Source organism: Chamaea fasciata, unplaced genomic scaffold (assembly GCF_029207755.1).
Source record: "Chamaea fasciata isolate MVZ Bird 193981 ecotype frontalis unplaced genomic scaffold, bChaFas1.0.hap1 SCAF_9, whole genome shotgun sequence".
Lineage (NCBI taxonomy): Eukaryota > Metazoa > Chordata > Aves > Passeriformes > Sylviidae > Chamaea > Chamaea fasciata.
In genome coordinates, this window is record NW_027094094.1 from 3,818,766 (window position 1) to 3,840,406 (window position 21,641).

At 43.2% G+C, this 21,641-nt stretch overlaps 1 protein-coding gene across 1 annotated transcript in view; it reads left to right on the plus strand.

Annotated features, from left to right (window-relative positions):
• Positions 1 to 21,641, plus strand: part of CPXM2 (carboxypeptidase X, M14 family member 2) — a 68,796-nt gene that overhangs the window by 24,808 nt on the left and 22,347 nt on the right. The window contains exons 3-5 of the mRNA XM_066190765.1: positions 2,335 to 2,474; positions 16,190 to 16,274; positions 16,568 to 16,718. Coding sequence (XP_066046862.1) covers positions 2,335 to 2,474; positions 16,190 to 16,274; positions 16,568 to 16,718 — 376 coding nt within the window. The remainder of the gene's footprint in view (positions 1 to 2,334; positions 2,475 to 16,189; positions 16,275 to 16,567; positions 16,719 to 21,641) is intronic.

Below are 21,641 nucleotides of genomic sequence, written 5' to 3' on the forward strand. Positions count from 1 at the left end.
TTATGAAGGTAATTTAAGTACCCATGACATAACTTGAATCTGTTTTTTCCAGTAATTCAATATGGATTTTTAAAATTCAAGTGAACACCTTACTGAGGGAAGGTATCTTGATCTGTATTTTTTGATAGAATGCTCGGTGATAACTGTACTCCTCTCTCAGGAGTGATCATTTTTCCAAAGAAATTTAATAGGAATTCTAATTACTAAATACTTGATTGAGTCTATAAGTTTTTGTTTTATAGAAACAGTTTTTTTGAAGTGGCCATGGGGAAATAGAGCACCTTCAGAAAAAAAACATGGACTTGAAGCTTGAGGAGAGAAATTGTAGCATAAATTTCTTGAGTTTTCTCCTTCAGAAACATTTCTAAAAAGAACTTCTCATTGATTAAACTCCTCTTTTTCATGTAGTATTTTGTGCTGATTGGACACAGACACCTGCTTCTTTTTACACAGTCAAACCCTTTTATTTTAGCCTCAGAGAAGCTGATAGCAGAAAATAAGAGAGCAGGGAGAAGTAGCAGCATGGTTTCTTCTTTATTTTATTTTTTTTGTTTGTTTCTGGGTTTTTTTGGTTGCTTTTTTTTTTTTTTTTTATGATATCTTTGCCCCTATTTAAAGCCAGAGTATTTTAAGCTGTGGATAACTAAGACTCCCCATATTTGATATGCAAATTTAGCTTAACTTTATTTAAACCCAGTTGAAACCATGGATACTCAAGAATGTAATTTAGGTGGGAGGGATTTTTTTTATTTTAATAAGCACTTTTTTTTTCACACTTTTTTTCTTCCGCTTTCCACTTCTCATTGCAATGTGGAGGGAAGGTCTGTTCCCTGATGAGCATCACACCAGTGGGAAATATCCTCAGCTTAATAAGGACCAGGGATTGGGAGAGAGGGGGACTTGTTCTGCAGGAACTGGTGGAATTTCCCCAGCGTGAAGGGGATTAGCAGGATGCCTGTTGAAGGTGCTCTGTAGATCTTAACACTTCCTGGCAAGGTTTTAAAGCCTGAGGCTACTTCAAATTCCATCTTATTTTAAAAGGCATTGAGACCTTTCCTTGCGAAGGGTTATAACTCAGGTCAGTGTTTGTATTCTCACGTTTTCCCATTGTTCTGCTCTCCTTGAAGAATTTATCTCCCATTGTTAACAGGCTTTTTCTCTGTGTTTTTTTTTCTTTGATTTTTATACAAACTTCTCCTTAGAATATTACAGCTAATGTATAGAAGTCGGGGGCTTAATTTAATTTTGGTAGATGTAGGAAAACAAATAATTTTTAAGCTGACTTATCTCAGGCCTGAATACCTGAGAAAATGAGAAGTTTTAGGGATTGAATCAATGTCTTGTGTTTTGCAGCAGTTCCTTCAGATGCCATCAGAGCCACACTGGGAAAAGGGATTAACCACTGCATCCCCTCTGAGTCAGAGCCACCCATTTGGGTAGAAAAATCTGCAAACCTCTCCCTTTTCATTTGGGAAATATTTAACAATATCCGTTCTTGGAATTGCACTGATGGCAATGATAAATGCACATAAACCACTGATGAGACACCACAGAAATACACGCAGCCTCAGAGGACCACGTGGCAAAACTTCTGTGCTCTTTATGGCAGTATCCAGCTCCGTGCCAAACATTTCCTGGGCTTTAGAAGGAAAATAAATCTCTGAAGGCTTCAGATGCTATGTTTCATTCAATTCTAGTTCAGATTTATTTGGAAAACAGCTTACCCAAAATACCTTCAGCTATTTCTTTGAAAATGCTGGGAAGGCTGTTTGTGGCGGGTTTCCCAGCAGAAACTGGGATACAGATTGGTGCCCAAGTTGGGAAACAGCCAGACATTCCTGAATTTTTAACCTTTGCCACCTTTGCTATGAAAATTAATAATTCTGGTTCTGGTGGGAAGTAGTGTTACTGTTTCCTTGTGCCCTGCACTCTGCTTTGCTGCACCCAGGGAAAATGAGATTTTCTAATCACTGACCATTATTTACGTGGGCTGGAGCTGGCTTTTTAGGACTTCCCAAACTCTGCAGACCATGTGGATAATTTATTCTGGATAAAAGCTGTGGATCTGTGGCTCTGTCAGGCCACAAGAACAGCCTGAAGCTCTGTTTACATTTTCAGACTTAAACTTCTATGTAAACATTCTTCGTTTTCAAAGGGACTTCCCAGAATTTCCTGCCCCGCCTTGAGTGAGGAAATATTTTGGTGAGGGCCTCAAGGGTCTTAAAAGTGGTGCCAGAGGAGAGAGGGGGATGAATGATGTGTTCCTGTCTTTTTCCCGTGAAAGACCTTCAGTTTCTTAGCTCTGATTTATGGTCAGCTTTGCCTTCTTTTCAGGCAGGTGTTAACGAAAATGATTTTTATGATGGTGCTTGGTGTGCAGGAAGAAATGACCCCTACCAGTGGATTGAAGTAGATGCTCGAAGGCTGACAAAGTTCACTGGAGTCATCACACAGGGAAGAAACTCCCTCTGGTCGTAAGTACACTCTGATCTTTTCTCCATGGGGTTCTGAGCTTTCAGTCCCAGGAATTCATGTCCTGCTGTGCTTTGGTTCTTCAAGAAAAAAAAACCAACAAAAAAATACCCCAGAAAGATTGGAAGTGCTGTGAGACATCAAGTAATTGAATGGGGCAACAGTAAAAGGCAAGGAAGAAAATAAAAGTTTAAGGGTAGCAAACTTCTGTGGTCATGACCTGCATCTGGGCCTTTTCACTCACCTTGGCATATTTGCTTGTGTTAAACTTCCTCATTCTTTCCCAATATTTATCTTGAGCAGCTTAGGTTGTGGTTCTGGGGACCTGTTTAGTTTAGTTTAGAATAACCATGCCTCTTTGAGATGTCCTGATTTCAAGGTAAGCACCAAGTAATTGCTGTAACTCCAAAATAACATGATTTTTATGTGAGCAGATAAAACAAACTTTAAAGTACTATACATATATATATTTACATAGATATTATATATATGTAAATATTTATAAAATTTTATATATTTATAATGAATTTTATTTTAAAATGTGATTTAATTACGTGTCTGCATATAATTATGCAAATATGTATATTGTAGATATGTAAAAATATATTATTTTTGAGCTTTCTGGCCGCTGCTTGTGCTCGAGAATGTGCTGATGGCACTGAGAAAGAAGTGTTTTGCCCAGATTTGTCTGCATTTACTCCTCTGTGACTGTTGTGGAGTGTATATGAGGGATGCAGCTATCAGATTGCAGGAACAGAATTGGAGGTGAGGGTTTGAGGTTTTTTTCCTGCTCTTTACATATTTGTTCGGCCTTTTAATTTGTCACTGAGTCTCACAGCTTTACGTGAGCAGATAATTCCTCTTGTGCTGCTGGACCTTTTGCACAAGTGTGCAGGAGATGCACAACCTCTCTGACACATCCGTTCTGGTCAGAACTCTCCCTTAGAAAATGAATGTGACGTGTAATTGAAGGTAAATCAGAAAAAAATGCCACTGTATCTTAGAAAAAGAGTATTTTTCTTTCTTAATTTCCTGTGGGATTTCTTTTTTTTTTTTTTTGTTTAATTCCTTTGAACGTGGTTGTGGGAGTAGGTGCTTATTTGGCAATAAGGTTTCTATATTTATCCCACATTGTTCTGTGGCAGGTGGATAATTACTGTAGCAAAGCCTTACTCTTTTCTTTATTCATCCTCCTGACATTGCTGTTCCTCTCAACGCCAGAGCTGCACTGCTTCATCCTGTCACGCTTCTATTTTTAGCTCAGCTCTGTTAGGAGTTTACGGCAGATCTTGACACTCTATTTATAGCTGGTGTTCACAGTCGTCTTGGGGTTTTGGGGTTTTTTGGGGTTTTTTTTTTGAACCATCGAAACGCAGAATCACAGAAAGGTTTGGGTCGGAATGGACCTTAAGGATCACTGAGTTCTGACCCCACTGCCATGGGCAGGGAATTTTGGTTTTGCTCTCTTTGCCCATAAAAAATGGGTGGGCAGAGCCCTGAGGGTGTGCAGGAAGAGCAGGATTGGTGCTGGCAGAGCAGCTCCAGGTTCCTCCTGGATTACTACTCAGATTTGAGGAAAACCAGGCACATTCCCTCCTGATGGGAGCGAAGATGGTTTCAGCAGGACCTGCTGCGCTGTGGGGCAGGTTAATGTCTCCTGAAAACACCTCCTGTAGGGCTGAACTGCGCCCCAGGGAAGGAGCAGGGCTGTGGGGAGGAACAGTCCCAGTAAAGGACAGGAAAAGAGTGGGGTAGGATTTGTGTTGGGGTGGGAAGGTCCCTCTGAGCCTGCTTTGCTCAGACAGCAAAGGAAATTCAGGATTTTCCTTCCCTCACCCTCAGCTGCTGACTGTGATGGGATCAAAAGGGATTGTTTGTGATATGAAAGCTTGTACCAAGAGATGCCCTCCTGTTACCTGAGGCACCTTCCCAGCTTTATGAGGCTGTGTGACAAGGGGAGAGTGCTTTCATGGCTGATGAAAACATATGTTGGAGAATAATCTTATTGTAGGTATGGGAGCCAAAAAAACCACCTCTCTGATCTGTGTTGTATTAGAAGTGAAAGCCTGCCAGGCAGGGGAGCCGAGGTAGAGACTTTTATTTCGTCCAAAGCCTTGGAGACCTTCCCAGCTTTATGTTTTAAAAATAAAAAATCGAGGCACTGAAGGAGAGCAGGCTTATATTAGATATTGGGAAGGAATTTTTCCCTGGGAGGGTGGGGAGGCCCTGGCAAAGGGTGCCCAGGGAGCCTGTGGCTGCCCCTGGATCCCAGAGATCCAAGACCAGGTTGGATGGGTCTTGGAGCAGCCTGGGACAGTGGAAGGTGACCCTGGAGGGGATGGAACAGGATGATCTTTAAGATCCCTTCCAACCTAAAGCATTCTGTGATTCCATGACACTGGGATAAAGAACCAGTAAACCAACTCTTTTCACTGAACAAGAGTCTTTTAACAAAATGAAAAAAACCCCCGTATTTCACTGGAAGATCTGCCCAGATCAGATTTGTACCTGTCCTGGTCCCTGTAGTTTCCTGCTGCTGACTTAATGAGGACATTTCAATTGCCAGGGGAGGGCAGGGAGGGACACCCTGCTGAATCCTCTACCAAACCTTCACTGCAAAGCTGCAACACTTGAGCTCAGAGCAGCCTGGCCTCTGCTCTCCTGTGTGTGATGCTGCAGCCAGAGCTCTTTTACTGGTGCTGGACTCATCCTTTTCCTCCTTTGGGGCAGCTCTGGCACCTGCAGCCTGGCTGTTTTCAGGATCACTCCAATCAGGCAGGATCTGCTCACATGGAGCTTGGCTCATTTTTTGGGGGGCTTTCCATGCAGTGATGAACTGAAGGTTACGCTTCACACAGTGCAGAGAGCACAAAAATGCTTGGGGTTTCCATTTCCTGTGCACTGGCAGGAGCTGCTTCCCCTCAATCCTTCCTCTCCTGCTATTCCCTGTCTGTCTCCTCTGATGGATTTTGGCTTCCCTTGTCCATGCCAGGCTTGAGACAGGAGAGCCTCGAGGAGGAAGAGGCCAAGTTGCAGAAGCAGCTCTTGAAAACACAAATGACCTGATGGGAGAGAAGGAAACTGAGCCTGGCTTGTGATGAATACTTGGATTGTTTAATCATTTCCTTTTTAAGGAAAAGCACTTCTGAGTCAAAATTTTTTTGCTCGGCTGTGAATTCTGTGATGGTCACAGGGAATCAAATCTTTCTCCTCTCTTTTTTCAAGCCTGTAAGAAGCAGGGATAGGCTTTAAAATCCTGGATTTGAGGAGTCCTTCCTTTTACTAGTCAAAGCAATCACGTGTGCTCAAGGGCTGTTGTAGTTCAGGCACCTCAGTCATCCCTGGGAAACCTGAAATCATGGAAAAGTGTTCCTTTGCCACCCATAAATGGGCAGATGTGCTTAGATCACCCAGAAGATCTGTAGATGATGAATTTCACAGAAAAAGTGGAGCCCAGCTGTGAAAACCAGGACTTCTTTTTGATTTTTACACCAAAGATATCCAAAAAATCAGGAGTGCCACAAGTGCTGGTTAATAGGAATAGAATCCAGTGCCTTGAAAGTGAGCAGAATATCCATTGCTTTGGGGGAGAAATAATATGTGTAATTCTTCGTATTGCTGCCAACGAAATACCAGTTTTGAGAACGAAATACCTTTAAACAACTGTTCAAGGCTGTAGAGTGGGACACTGGAAGCATCACTGTGGAACTGTGCCACGCATTTAAAGCAATGATGTGGTAGTTTAAAATATGCACTCTCTTGACAGAGGGAATGAAACTATTAATCACTCTTAGCACTTTGGCAGGAGTTTGAAAAACAGAGCAAACTTGTTTCCCACAAACCAAACTCTCTGCTGATAATTCGGCATCATCTTTTGTTATCAAGAGAAAACCCACATGTCAAAATAGAGTCAGTGTGTGCTGACAGTGATATGAAGCTTCAGGCTGTGTGAATGCAGAGGATGTTTTGGTTTTCAGGAGAGGATGTGATGTTGCAGTGAGAGAGACGTGTTTTCTGAAAAATTAACCTTTCAGTTGTGGTAAGTTGTGAACTATCACTGTGGGCCGTGGAATGACAAAATGACAACAATAAGAAAAAGCATGGATGAAGTGATCTGGGCAGAAAGTTGGAATTCTGCAGTAAAACTAAGAATTTTTTAGAGAAAAATTAAAATAGACTTACTTTCAAGTGTGTTCTCTTGAAGACCTTTCAGCTTCATGAAAATACTGAAGATTTTTTCCTTTTATGCAAGATGTTTTTCTTTAGGACAAAAAATGTAGGAGGGCATCTTAATTTTTCAGGTCTGATTTGGGTAGAGGTTATTCCCTGTGTCTTCCAAAATTGCAACAGCTATTAAGAGGTTTGAGGAGACATCAAATCAGTGGTGTTGCTGGCTGTAAGGAATGACTTTCATGTATTGCCTGGCTCTAAACTGACACACTTTTAAGCTGGTCACTAATTTTCCTTAGTGCTGAAGAAACATTTTAACTAGAAGCTGGTGTAGACACCACTGCACACTCCCTGCTGTGTCACTTGTTTGATTTCCCCGTGCTGCTCTGTAGGGACAGCAAATAATAAATATCCAGCAGGTTGGAAACAGTGTCTGAGCATGCTTTTGCTGCAGACGAGATTCTTGTGATTGAATAGGGGAATGATTTTGCAATTTTTTTGGTAGTACACCCTCGACCTCAGCCTTCCCTGTGTGCAGCGTAGCTCTTCATGATGCCCCAGCATCCCCTTTGACAACTGTCCTGAGGGGATTGTAGGTCTGTAACAAGCTGGGTGCCTTCCAGAGATACAGTTGAGGATAAATTTAGGTCAGTGCAATTTGCCTGCTTGCTTCTAATTTCGGTGGTACAGCATCCTGCGCTTTAGTCACAAAATGGATGTGTTGCGCCACATTTCAACTTCTTGCTGCACTCACTGGCAGTTTCTCAGAAGCTCAGATTTGTTTCTTGGTAGTCTCTATGGCAAGGGGGTAATTTCCTTGCTCGCAAGGCAGTAAAAATCAGAGTCCCATTGAGGTTGGAAAATGCCTCTAAGATCATCATGTCCAACAGTGCCAGGGTCTTTCCAGCTATTCCTGGTACTAAGGTCATGGTCTCAGGAGTAGCACTGGCTTCCTGAAGAGATAATCATGTGAGCATCTTCAGTATTCCCACAGTAACAGGAGAAAGAGCAGTGATAATCCTTCCAGTGACACTGTGGCAGCATTCAAGAAAGTGGAGTGGATATTCACAGGCATTTCGAGCTGTTACTACAATCTAAGAGAACAGAATTTTGCACTGTACACATGAAGGGTAGAAATTCATCAGTGCAGTGCTGCTTGTGAGAGGAGAGGAGGATAAACCCTAAACCCTGCCCAGCTCACAAGTACAACAGACAAAGTTGGCACTGACTTTCAGAGCAGAGGCTGTGAAAACACACCCCGGTGAAACTTCAGCAAGTTCAGTGGATGTGTCTCAATGTTTTATCCAAATCATGTAACAAAACAAGCAGCTGCTGTGTGCAGACTCAAGGAATTCTGGTGCATTAAATCAGTGCAAACTGTTATTTTGCCCTGATTGGGTGAAAGGACTGCAGGAATTATTGCAGCTTTGCCAAAGTCAGCCTCGTGGAGTGAATCGTTCCAAATCCATAGAAATCATATCAAGTGTATTGATGGGAGTTATAAAACAACCTGAACTCATTGCAGGAAGAGCTCCCTGGAGATAATAATGTCAGCAGTTACATGTTATACTAATGTTTATGATGGGTTTACCTAATAAATTATATTTTCTCTTGACTGTGGCTTGGTGAATCCTTCTCATGGGCTTTCACGAGCCAGCCTTTGACAGCTGCATCTCCAGGGCTCTCCATCTATTGGTTTAATTTCAGTCCCTGTGATGCTTTAAGTTTGAGCTTTCATGTTTTCAGATTCCATGCTGCCCAGGGGTGCAGTTCTGAGCCTCACATTCAGTGTCACTCAGCTCTCTTCACAGAGCAGGGGGACAAAACAAATCCTTTTCCTGCTGCACACCAAGGACAAAGGTTACAAGTTTTCAAGCCCAAAAGCACAAACACGGGTGGGCTGAAGGGAGAAAACAAGAAGGGTGGGACTTCATAATCTGAAGCTGTAATTGGACCATTAAATCCCAGTATGCAAATGGACCAAAAGATAAAAATGTAAGATCTTGTGACCATTTGTCCATTCTGTGACCATTTTGGGTCCACCTCGCGTGTAGCCCTGGCCAGGCTCTTGTCCTGCCCAAGGTGTATCCTAAAGACCTTTCAACAAATATCAGCTTTATTCTCTAATTCTGTCCAGTCTCTGTTCCAGGTCAGCCTAACGGACCTGTGCCCTGTTGATTTTCCAGCTCAATTCTTGTCCCTTGCCCAGGATTTTGTCACAGCCTTGGTCACTCTGCTGAGCGCTCCCCACCTCCCCTGGGCTCTGAGGAACTGCCTCGGTGACCAGCTGGGGTGATCCTGTGTGGGTGGGGTGCTGACAGCACAGCCAGGGACAGATCTATGCTTTCACAAGTCTGTTTGACAGCGACGTCAGAGCTGATGCTGTTCTGTTGTGGGTCTGATCTGTCACGGGGATCCTCTGCCTGAGCGTCTGTGACTCGCTGGGAGGGAGCAGGTCACTGCCACCCCCAGGGACAGCTCCTGTCTGCCCACTCTGCACTCCCAAAGGGTGCTGAGGAGTGGACGCAACCTGCCCTGCACAGTGAGACTCACTGGGGATGCTCAGAAAAGCTCTAAAGCTTTTTAACCTCCACGGAAGGGGTTTGAAATCGAATGAGCTGAATCCTTTTGGAAAAGGCGACTTCCAGTGAATTTCAGCATCTGCTGCAGCAGATTACTCACCCTTACTCATCACAGCCTGGATTTGTGCGTTTGGCATGTGCGCTATGACTTGTTGCAGTGAGAATGGTGGGGTGGGGATCACGTTGGGGTCATCAGGCTCCTTGTCCCTCTACTTCTGCCCTTCCCAAACCAGTGTCCCTTCCACACTTGGCCACCTCTCGGTGGGCTTGGTGAGACCCTTCAGCGTTGCTGTAAATGTTCTCTCAGCTGTGGACATGAGTGGCAGTGTTTGTTTGCTGGTTCCTCTCAAGGCCTTTCATTTTCCTGTATTTTAACATGCACAAAGTTCTTCTAAATGAATTTTAAACTTTCACAAATGAGGCATTGCCTGTTAAGTCTGGGGTTTTCTCCTCAAATACACGACTGATTTACGAAGGTGAGATAGGCACAAGAAAGAAAGGAAAATTAAGAATGCCACGAAAAGGGGGGTTCAGAAGAAAAGGCATCCCAGCTTGGTTGTGGTCAGCAGGTGCAGAGGATCTGGTGCAGAAAAAAATTCAAACTCATGCAGATCTCGTTGCAAAGTGTGGCCCAAAATGAGGGGTGTTAAGACGAAAATGTTTGGGGCAGAGGATGTCTCTGACCCTGGCACTTTCAGGCGTTACTGGCTGAATTACAACAGCAAAAAAACCCATCCACAGCTGGCACCAGATTTTCTAGAAAGTCATAAAATTCTTGTAAAAACCTGGCTGTAAGTTGCAGATGTTGGGTTGGGAAGGTATTTGCAGCCCCAACTCATTCCTGTTGATGGAGTAAAGCTTTGAAAAATCTGTGCTGAATTTGGTTCAAGCAAGTGAAATTATGGCTCTGAGCTTTTCTTCACAGGGCCTCCAAAGAGATGGATCTCACAGCAGTACATTCATTTCAGTCAGCTAGAAGCAATTTTAAAAATTAAACATTCAAAGATTTCAATTATTAAAAAAAAATATCCTTGCTGGCTAGTCAATCTTCATCTCCTAAATCATATTTATTTTAATTAGTTTGCAAAACTTGCTGGGCTACCTGTGGTTAGCCTGGGCATTTTTTTGACTTATTGGGAAGCTGTTTGGCAGCGGGTGATTTAAAATTTTATCGGCATAAATATTATTAAAGAATATTAATATTAATGGCTTTACATTTAATTGCATGAGAGTACAAATTAATTTTTCAAGTAGAAAGCCATTTAATTGCCAGCATGCTGATTCTGTTGCATGAGTATCATTTAGCATAAGGCTTGTCCAGTATTTTTTAGTATAGAGATTTTGCCATATCAAGTATTTTGGTTCATCAGTTTATTAATTATTGCTGGGTACACATTAATTTGCCTGACTGGTTCTATTTTATATTAATTTTTGGGGTTTGTATTGCAGATAAATCAGGTTAGCCTGACAGCAGAAGAATAAAATGCCCAGTTGGAGGCAGGTCCGTTGTAGATGATGTTCATGGGAGCTCTGCTGGTGTTTGCTGGTCTCATTCCAGGAATGTCAGAGAATCATGGAATAGTTTGGCTTGGAAGGGACATTAAAAGTCATCCTGCTCCAATCCCTCTGCCATAGACACCTTCCATTATCCCAGGTTGCTCCAAGCCCCATCTAGCCTGGTCTTGGACACTTCCAGGGATCCAGGGGCAGCCACAGCTTCTCTGGGAAATCTGTTCCAGTCCCTCACCACCCTCGGAATATTCCTTCCCCATATCCCATCCATCCCTGCCCTCTGGCAGTGGGAAGCCATTCCCTGCGTCCTGTCCCTCCATCCCTTGTCCCCAGTCCCTCTCCAGCTCTCCTGGAGCCCCTTTAGGCCCTGGAAGTTGCTCTGAATTCCAGTCCAGAGCCTTCTCCAAGCTGAACAACCCAAATTCTCTCCATTTCAGATAGGAAGGTGCTCCATCCTTTAATCTTCTTTGTGACCCATCTCTGCTGCTCTGGGCTTGACCTTCTGCTCTCCCGCACCTCGAATCACCTGTTTACCTCAAATCATCACATGGGGTTTCCTTGATGTGGAAAAGCATCCTCAGAGATGAGGATCGAAGTGTTGGATTGATTTCACTTGTTGCCCATTCAGCTTTCCGTGATTGAGAGGCTTGGCCTTAAAATATTGCATGCAGCAGATGCTGCTCAAACAGAATAAACCCACAGTCCCAATTCTCAGCTGATCCAATGCCTGCTGCAGCCTGGGCAGGAAAAAGCCTGGCATCCCTGCACTGCTTCCCATTCAGCACTCCTTGTGTGTCTCCTCAGCTGGGATTCAGCCTTGGGTCCAACACACAGAAGGAAAAGTCAGGAAATTGTATCAGGGAAGGCACGGCTGGGAGATGCTTTTGTTGTTGTGGTGCTGCCCGTTCTCTTCTTGCCTGTGCTCAGTTGCCTGATGCTGTGGTCAGATAAGGAAAAGCTGATTATCGGGACAGGAAACTGCCAAAGCTGTAGGAGATCTGCTTTTAATTCTCTGCTTTGATTCAGGTTTACTCTCACTGTCCCTGGGCAAGTTACTTAATCCCTCAGCTTTTCTTTTTGGATGAAAATGGAAAAGCAGGACATTTCCATGCATCACAAGAAGCTGAATTTGAAATTGAAGGTGTTCAAATAAGCTTTGTCTAAGGCCAGTGCATTACAGATAAAAATCAAGTAACTAGTAATATTTCAAAAATCCACCACATAAAGTGAATTTGAATCATAGTTTGATTTTTGCAGTTACTATTTCTGAAAGGAATTGACTAATACTGTCAGTGGATGCTGAGATTTTTCAGATAGGCTGCTCCTGAAGAGATAAGGCTGCCGTAAATTTTCAAAGGGGTTATTTAAAAGGGATGCACCTGAATAATCCAAAGGATCCCTGTCAGATCAGTACCTCGTAGATCTTTTTTCTGCGTGGAGGGAATCTGTGTGTCAGAAGTGGCACTCTGTGGCAGGGGGTGATGAGCTGGGGGTAACCTCAGGCACTCGTGGATTGTCACGCAATGGTTTCTCTATTGCCTTGCCCTCTGCCAAGGGGATAATTAATGCACTCTTTTCTGAATGCTGGCCTAGGGCTTCCCCGGAATTCTGTCTCCTCAGCTCTATAAAGCCAACAAATATCTGTATTTTTCTCTTAGGAGTGCAAAGGTAGGTGCTGGGAGATTTTATAGAGTGAAACCAGAAGAGCTTCTCTGGAACACCAGCAGGGACATCCTGAGTCTTGGAAAACATTACAGCTTTCTTTCAGCCTTCTTTAGACAGCTTTATTGTTCAGTGCTGATGGGCCCCAAAACGATTGGAAGTGACAGAAATCCCTGTCTGCAAATCCCAAATCCCAAGAGATGGATCTTGGTGTCACCAGGTAATCACACCGATGAATTTCCCCAATACTTCTCCCGGCACAAGGCTTTGCTTCAGCTGCCGTGTTCCTCTCATGGATTGCCACAAAAAAACCCTTTAGATTTCTGTGCCTACGTGAATAAAGCAGGTGTTCATGGAACTCCTGGATCCTGGGAAGTGCTGTTCCTGCTGCAAACAGGCAGGAGCATGTGCAACACACCCAGCTGCTTCCTGGGGTTAGCAGTCCCTCCATGCCACGCACAGGTGGGAAAACTGCAGCTCTCGGGAAGATTTAGTGAGTTGGCTGTTCTTGTGCTGGGCTGGAGCTGTAGAAGCGTCTGGGATTTGAGGATACTCAGCCAAAGCTCTGCCAGTTTCAGGCTTTGTGAGTTTTTTCCCAGATCCTCTGACCGCAAGAACACACACAGGGCTCCCCTTCCCCAGCCCATGGGGTTTTTAGTGAGAAGATGCCATTTTTCAGGGGTGTCTGAATTTACAGGAGCCTTCTTAACGTTACCAGAAGCTGTTTTTATTATGGCATTGGGGGAAAAGGGGGAAGGGTTTCAGCCCCTGGAGGCAGCTTTGCATGTAGTGCCAGTGAGAGAAGGATCTGATCCCCTGTGATGTTTTTATTCTGCTTCTCCCTTACAGGCAAACACAGTTAATAGTGTATGGTGTGTGCCTTCATACACTGCACTGATTTACCTCATCCATGATGCTCTGAGGTCCTTCTATCCTGCCAGTGTCCAAGACTGGATGCAGTCCATTAGGATTTTAATTGCATTCTGCCTCTCCATAGCACATTACTTGTTGCCCCTCAAGATGGAAAATGTGCAGGGCTACTTGTATATGTTTTCCTGTGGGAGAAGTTTGAACTTTTGTAATGGCAGGGGGTGGGAAAATCAAAATATGTAAAATAGAAGTCCTAGCTTAGAAATGTTACTGTGACAGCAATATTTTCTCATGCCAGTAAAGTGAGCTTGCTGTTCTAAAATATCCTATACGTGCCATGATTTTCTTACAAAATCTGTTACAGTCTGTCCACGGTTGTTGTTGTGGTTTTCTGTGACTTTAGTGCTCTGTTTGAATTTCTTCGGTGGATGTTGAGCAATGAATATGGATGTGTTGTGTTTGCCCTCGTAATCTGATCTGTGCAGTTGAAGTGAGAAAAGTTCTGTAATACTTTAGAAGCAATGATGTTATTTGGTTTGTGGCGTTGCCTCTTTCGGTCATTTAGCCAGATTTTGAGAGACGGCCAAGAATAGTAAAAAAAAACCCCCAATTATGCAAAGCCCATGCAAAACCCCCAACAAAATGAGCGAGAAAATAATTAAAAAAAAAAAAAACAAAACAGCAAAAAGCCCAATATAATTTTATGTGCATTGAATGTGTACACTGCCACCAGCACCCTCCTTCAAACCCAGGAGTTTTGCTCTCGAGCTTGTCTTTTTCTAGTAATTCAGAAGAAGCTATTATCCTCTTTTTCAGAGTTTTGCTGTTGGCCATTTTATGGAGTGATTTGGGATGGAGGGGACCTTAAAGCTCATCTCACACCACTCCCTGCCTTGGGCAGAGACACCTTCCACTAGACCAGGGTGCTCCAGGACCCATCCAGCCTGGCCTTGGACACTGCCAGGGATCCAGGGGCAGCCGCAGCTTCTCTGGGCACCCTGTGCCAGGGCCTCCCCACCTTTGCAACCAAGAATTTCTTCGCAATACCTGATCCAAACCTACTTTCTTTCATCACCCATGTCCTGGCACTCCACGTCCTTGTCTCAAGTCCCTTTCCTTCCTTCTTAGCTCCTTTATTTGACAGGAGTAAATCAGCCTTTCTTCAACGTAAGAACACAGAGAAGCTGAGGGAAGAAAGTTCTTATGCAAGAGTCAGGAGAAACTTATGCTGAACATGCTGAAGTCACTGTTTATTTTGTTGTGTGTCATTTATCATTTTACAGCCAAACTCTAGAGAAGTGCCAGCACGGCACTTCTCAGCTCTCCAGTAAATCTCCTACCCCAGGAGCCCTTCCACTGAAAGGCAGACAATTAGGATTTTCAGAGTGCTGCTAACTTGTTACAGTTGTTTACCAAATACTAAAGTTGTGTGCATTACAAGTGATAGATGTACCCTTCTTTTCAATCCCGTAACAAAAAGTTGTCTGCTTGGCGATAGTCAAGATTTTTCCATTTAATCTAACATGAATGGCAAAATCTATTCACTGAAGGAGGCTGGTGAAAGAGTTGCAAAGGACTGGTCTAGTGTCTAAAACAGAGCTGGGTTTGTTCAGTTGGGGGTTTTGGGGGTTTTTTTCAAAATCTCTTTTTTTTTTTTTTTTTTTTTTTTTTTTACTTTTGAGAGCATTAGTATAGAATGTCCAGAACTGATTTTCCAAATCCTACTAAATATTTATCTCATCTTTGTTTTTAGGTGTGTAAAAAAACCCTCAGCTGTCTGTTTTGTACGAGGCTTGGTGAATTGGAGCCGATGGTTTTACCCTTGTTCCATCCTTGTCCCTTTTTGGTCTTCATTAGAAGCCTGACTCTCTTTAGCGGGCACATAAAGGCTGGTTTGTCCCTTTAAACACAGGCACAATGGGTTCAGTGTGGGGGTGTGTGTTCATAGGTAGTCTGCTATTATTAGTTGATTTTAAAAAGAAAAAACAAAACAAATCAAAGTTGTGTTTGTATAGGAGCAGTGCAAGGGGAAGTTTTTAGGTGTGTCTGTCCTTCTAGGTACTCCTGGTGTCCTCCAAGTCCCTGCCTGCTGAAACCAGGTGTCAGGGGAAAAAAAATAAATCACTGCTGTTCTTTCTGAGTTACAAATGTGAGAGGAGAATTGGGCATTACCTTCTCCAGCCTTCTCCATCCCTGTACACACATTTCCACGGCTAATGCCCAGGCAGTGTGAAACTCCACAGCTTTAAGCCAGAATATAGGAAGCAGCATTTTGCATTTCCTCAGACTCTTCTTTAGATGGAACCAGATGAGGCCTGACTGAAGTATTTGACATTTTTAGATGAAAGGAGATTTTGCTGTAAATCAGATACCATTAGAAAAATCAGCCTATTGGGGATTGATCAGGATATTGTAGGAGTGCAGCAGTCCTGTGATCAATTGTCTCTCTGTCCCTATGTCTTGCTAATAAATACAAGAATAACTGCAGGCACCAGTTATTCTTCTATTGAAAGAAATGGAAATTTTGCTGGTTGAAATTCATAGATGTTTCATCCTTGAGGATTTATTACTTTTTTCCCATCCTCTCTGATAATAACAGCAGAACTAATAAATGTTATGCAGCTGAAAAGATGATCTTTGAACGCTGCATAAATCTGTTCTAGATAAGCCATTTATCTCAAACTCTGCATATCAAAGGAGAGGAGAACAGCAAGTCTCTCACCTCCTGGAATCCCAGAATATTATCTCACCAGGATTTTGCTTCTATGTGCTGGGATTTTTGAATTGTCTGTTGGATCCAGGCTGGCATGACTTTGCCAAATGGGATTTCCACTGCTAGCAGCCTTATAAGCTTGATTATATTAAATAATGTGTAGTCATTCTAGGTTATGAGGAATAACTTATTTATTCCCTTTTTCAAGGAGTAACTGGGTGACCTCTTACAGAGTGTTGGTGAGCAATGACAGCCACGCATGGACTGCTGTCAGAAACGAATCTGGGGATGTGGTGAGTAGAGTGAAACATGTTTTGTGGGGAAGAGCAGAGGTGGGAACGCAGGGGCTGGCCACAGGTTAGTCAATGGCAGCGTCTCTCAGTGGTCCCATTGATTTTAAGAGCAAATCCCAAGGTACAGAATTGTCCAGGGGGAATGGGGCGATCACCATCCTGGAAGAGCAGTTCTGGCCTGAGCCACCCTCAGCCTGGACCCCAAAGCTGATTTTACATTTCGGTTTACCAAAACCTCTGAGAGACAGTTGGAAGCAGTGACTTTGCCATTTCCCTCTGCTTGTCCTGCCCAGATTTTTGAAGGGAACAGCGAGAAGGAGATCCCAGTGCTGAACATGCTGCCGGTGCCGCTGGTGGCGCGTTACATCCGCATCAACCCCCGCTCCTGGTTCGAGGAGGGCAGCATCTGCATGAGGCTGGAGATCCTGGGCTGCCCCTTGCCAGGTGAGGAGAGCCTTTCTTCCTTAATGTTGGCCTGGCTGCCTGTGGCAAGACTCAAAACATCTCATTTCCTTTGCATGTCTTTGCTTTTGGTACGGTATTTATCTTCAGTGAGTAGGGTTACGCAAAAAGAAACAGAAGTATCTGCCCAAGCCCACAGACAGTATCAGGATAACTTTTGATACCAACCCATAGTACCTCTAAATAGTGTCTCTATCTACATGCCTTTATTAATAAAACAAGAATCCCTGGATGATCTCACAAGATTTTCTTCGTTGCTTGGGCTTAAATGCAGTGCAATAAACCGTCCTGAGTGCACATGTACAATGGAGCCAACAGGATTCTGTACTGGGACAGGCACTTGCAGATGTCTCAAGCTTCTAAGGAAAAAAATAACAATTATACAGCCTGATTTTTAATTTTTTTAAAATTAATATTACGTAGGTCATAGGGCTTCCCTTAAATATTTTGAAGGCAAAACCAGTTGCTGAACTAGTGCTTAGCTTGTAGGGAGGAAGGAGGGGAGTTTGGACTGTAAAGAATTTCTAGGGTATTTCAAGTGTTGTTAAATCCAGCATCATCCCTGGCAAATCAGAAGTGAGGGGAAATTGTCCTATGCCATGCAAGGCCACTTGAAAAAAAGAAACCCAAACCCATTCAATGCTGTGAATTCTACCAAAGCCTTGATTCTGCCAGGCACATTGTTAGTAGTCTTGTGGTGGATTTATGTCTTCATTTCTGTGTGTACATGTATATAAATATTTTAAAAACTCTCTTTTCTCAAATATTTTCTACTCATTCCACACCTCTCATCTTTTTGTTGTTGTTGTTGTTGTTTTCTTTGATCTCAAATTCTGGTGCCATAGGGATTTTTTTTTTTTTTTGCAGAGGTCTTTGAATAGTGTTTTCAGAAACACTAAAGCCAGAAAAAACTTTCCAGAGCCTTTCATCACTGCTTTTACTGTTCCTACCTCTGTTCAAAACTTCCTGCCTCCAGTTTCTCTGGTGATGTAGGGTCTTCACATGCCAAGCAGACACAGCTTGATTTTGGCCCTTTGGATATTTGAACACTCGGGGGGAAAAAAAATAAGCAAAACTGTTTGGGGCATGGAAGGGATAATTCTCTGCCAAAGAGAAGTGTGGAGCAAGCATTGTCATAAAATTTAGTCTGTAGAAAGCACTGAAACTTAGCAGCACACAGACAGCTGCTGTCAGTGGGTAAAAAATACATCCTGGACTTGATGGCAGTGACCAAAGGTGCCCTGTGTAAGCGAATTTCCCTGTTTTCAGGAGGGTTCTGATTTCTTTTAACTGTGGGTTTACAGCACTGCACCTCTGTGGGTTGCTTGTTTCCCACTGTGATGGGCAATTCCACTGACAATATTTCCCCTCAGCTCTTGAAAGGACTCTCAGAGAGCAGTGATTTATCCCAAATTCCTGTGTGGAGCTGCTCTCTATAAACGAGGGTGTGAGGCTGAAGGAAAAGGAACCTTTTTTCAGCACCATGGCTTTTTACTGGACGCACACAGAGGTCTCCAGGGAATAACAGAGATGACATCCAAACTGTTTTGTGGAGCAGTTTGTAGGGAAATTCTCATGATCCCTTTCTCTCCCCTAAAACTGCATCTAAACAGGAAAAAGCAGAAATGTCAGTATTTGGAAAGGTGATTTTTTTATGAAGTGCAGCAGTTTTTTACCCTGGATTCTCCCTGGCTTTAGACCCATCCAGGGCCAAATTCTGCTTGGCAGGGTTGCCATTTGTTACCCTTCAGCTTCACGGGTCTGTGTCAGTGGGTGAAGCTGGGAACACATCTCCACTTTCAGCACTGTCCTGCTGAGTGCTCTTCCAGCTTTTCACAGATCTTGGATTCACATGGAAACAGAATCAGTGCATCCCTCTGGTAGTCATTTATTGAGTTAATTGCCCGCAGTGGCTGATTCAGTATATTCCTGAAAGAAAATACCAGAATCATTCATTGAGAAACACAATGGGAATGGGGTGTGTTCATTCAAAATGTAATTGGACTGAAGAACTAATAGGTTTTGATAAGTGCTGACCCATCTTTTTTAGCTCAGAAAGAGCTGGCATTTCTTTCTCCTTGCTCATTTTGCTCATCGCACGCGAGGCGCCCGGGACAAAGCTGTTCCTCAGGTTCCAGAGGCCTTTCCACGCACGTTTTCTTCCTGTAGGATGGGACATTTTATTTGCAGCTCCCTCTAAGTGGATTCCTCACCCTTTATTGGTGTCATTTTGCTCATTCTGAGTTAAATATCTGGATGGTTGGCCGTGGGAGCTGTGCCTTTGACAGCTCTGCTTTAACACTCTGTATTGGCTGAGTGTTGGTCTTTTTTTTCCATAAAAATTACCAATTTTCCTAAATTCACCAAAATGAGGAGGTGGAGCTCTGTTAGTTCACACACCTCTAGCCTTTCCAAAGCCTGGGGCGTAGAGAAATTCCCCAACTAAAGGAGGGTGGAAGGAAAGAAACCGTAACTCTGAATTTCTTTTCATTTTCAAAGAAGACTTTTCATGTCTTCTCGACTTGTAATTTCAGGGTTTATGCCTTTATTAATCCCTGCATATATTAAACCATTTGCATTCAGTCTGTGCTCTGTATCAGCTTTCCATCAAGCAGGCTCACAAGGGAGGGTAATAAAGGACTAAGGAGAAAAGAGAAAAGAAAAAGAAAAAAGCTGAATAAGATCGATATTCTCAGAGAGGTTGTTAGCGCTGTCAGAATGAGATGGAAACGGTTAAAGGCAGGTAGAACTCATTCCTGTGGGTAGGGCTCTGTCCATAAAACCTGCTGCATGTGGTAGATGCACTAAAAATTGGATAAATCATGGTAAAACACAATTTGGACAACTGAAACAGAGAAGTTACTGCTTATCTAAGCAGTATTATATAAGATAATTGTAATTTTTATCAGTGAAATGCTTCTATCTTATCCATAACATACAGTTTTATTGTATCTTAGGCTAGTTTGCACAAAAAATCTTTTCTAGGCTGTTACAGTAGCTAAAAAAAAAATAAAAAAATAAAAGAGCTGTGTTGTCCAACTATGTTAGTGCTATCTTTGGGTAACAGAAGGGATTTGCTGTTTCACCAGGAGAAAGACATTTATCCTTGGAGGAAAGATGCCAGAAAATCTACCTATGCCAACAATCAGAGCTGCCACGTCTCATAAAAGAGGGCAGAAAGAGGACAAAAACCACAAGCATTTAACTCCCTCTCCACTTTCCAAAAAATGCTGGTATTTCCACAGAGGAAGGCTGACACACACGATCTCCTGCAATTGCCTCAGAGGGATGGATGTGCTTTCCTTGCCTTCTCTTTCTCAAACCTAAGGAAGGTTGAAACGAAATTGCCTGTGATCAAAAGCTCCCAGAGACTGGAGAGAGAAAATTAGTTGAGGTCTTCATGCATTTATTTATATTGTGGAGTATTCAAGGCAAGAGGCAATTATTTTAATGGAATGAATTTGTGATGAAATTTAATTTTTAATAGTTCTTCTATAGGAAACTATCACTGGTACCATGATTGTGTCATTACTTTGAGCCCAAGATAAAAAATGAACTTTAACAGCTCTGTAATGGAGTACTGTGTTTTGCAGCGGCTTCAGTCTTATTTTTACTGCTTCTCTCTTAGTGCCAGGCTACCTGGTCAAGTCTAGGGTTGTGTTCATTTTTTGATAAAAAATGTGACTTTCTACAGATACCTTTCATTATAAAGACGTAAACAGCAATTTTAAATCCAGCATCTACTTCTGAGCATAGAAGGAGAAAAGAATCAGTTTATAGTTGAAAAATATTCTTTCATTGCTGATTTCATGTGTGGTGTTAATGCTCATGAGCAATGCTCATGAGGCTGCCATGAAATAGATCACCTGGAAAAAAACTTTGGATCACCTAATGTGGCTGCCAGCGGATTTATTTCAAGATTACACATGTGCTGCCTGTGAGATGTTCAATTGAGTGAAGACAAATTCACTTAAATTACACGGAAATTAAAGAAAAACCCCAGTCATATGCGAAATAGCACATTGGGGTTTTTGAGGCAGTCTAAAGGATTTAAACCAGAATATTCTTTTTATCAAAAACTTTTCCGAACCACTGGGATTGCCTTCATCATGGAGCACATTTGGAGCACCACTTCTGAGAAACTGAAACCTGCTGGAAGAAACATCAAGAGCTTCACTGGCTGAGGTGCTGTAGAGCTGTAATCAGTGAAAATCTCATTTTTTTCATCAACTGCTGAGCAGTTGGTCCTTTCTGGTACTTTTTATGGGCAGTTTTTAGAGCCCTCATGCTGCAAAGTAGTTGGGAATTGATGCACTTGGAGTTCTGGAGTCCCCAGCACAGGAAGGACATGGAGATGTTGGAGAACATCCAGAGGAGGCCTTAGAGATGATCAGAGGGGTGGAGCAGCTCTCCCATGAGGAAAGGCTGAGAGAACTGGGATTGTTCAGCCTGGAGAGGAGAAGGTGTTGGTGTGATGGAATTGTGGCCGTCCAGTGCCTGAGGGCAGCTACAAAAAAGATGGAGAGAGACTTTGGACAAGGGTCTGGAGTGTCAGGACAAGGTAGAATGGCTTCCACTGCCAGAGGGCAGGGATGAATGGGATATTGGGAAGGAATTGTTCCCTGGGAGGATTCTGAGGCCCTGGCACAGGGTGCCCAGAGCAGCTGTGGCTGCCCCTGGATCCCTGGCAGTGCCCAAGGCCAGGTTGGACATTGGGGCTTGGAGCAGCCTGGGACAGTGGAAGGTGTCCCTGCCCATGGTAGGGATGGCGCTGGATGGGATTTAAGGTCCCTTCCAGCCCAGGCCAGTCTGTGGCCCAATGAATCCATGATTTAACAGCTTTAACCACTTGTCCATCTTTACGAAGAAGGGTGAAGGGAACAAGGTGCCTCTACCAGCAAACCT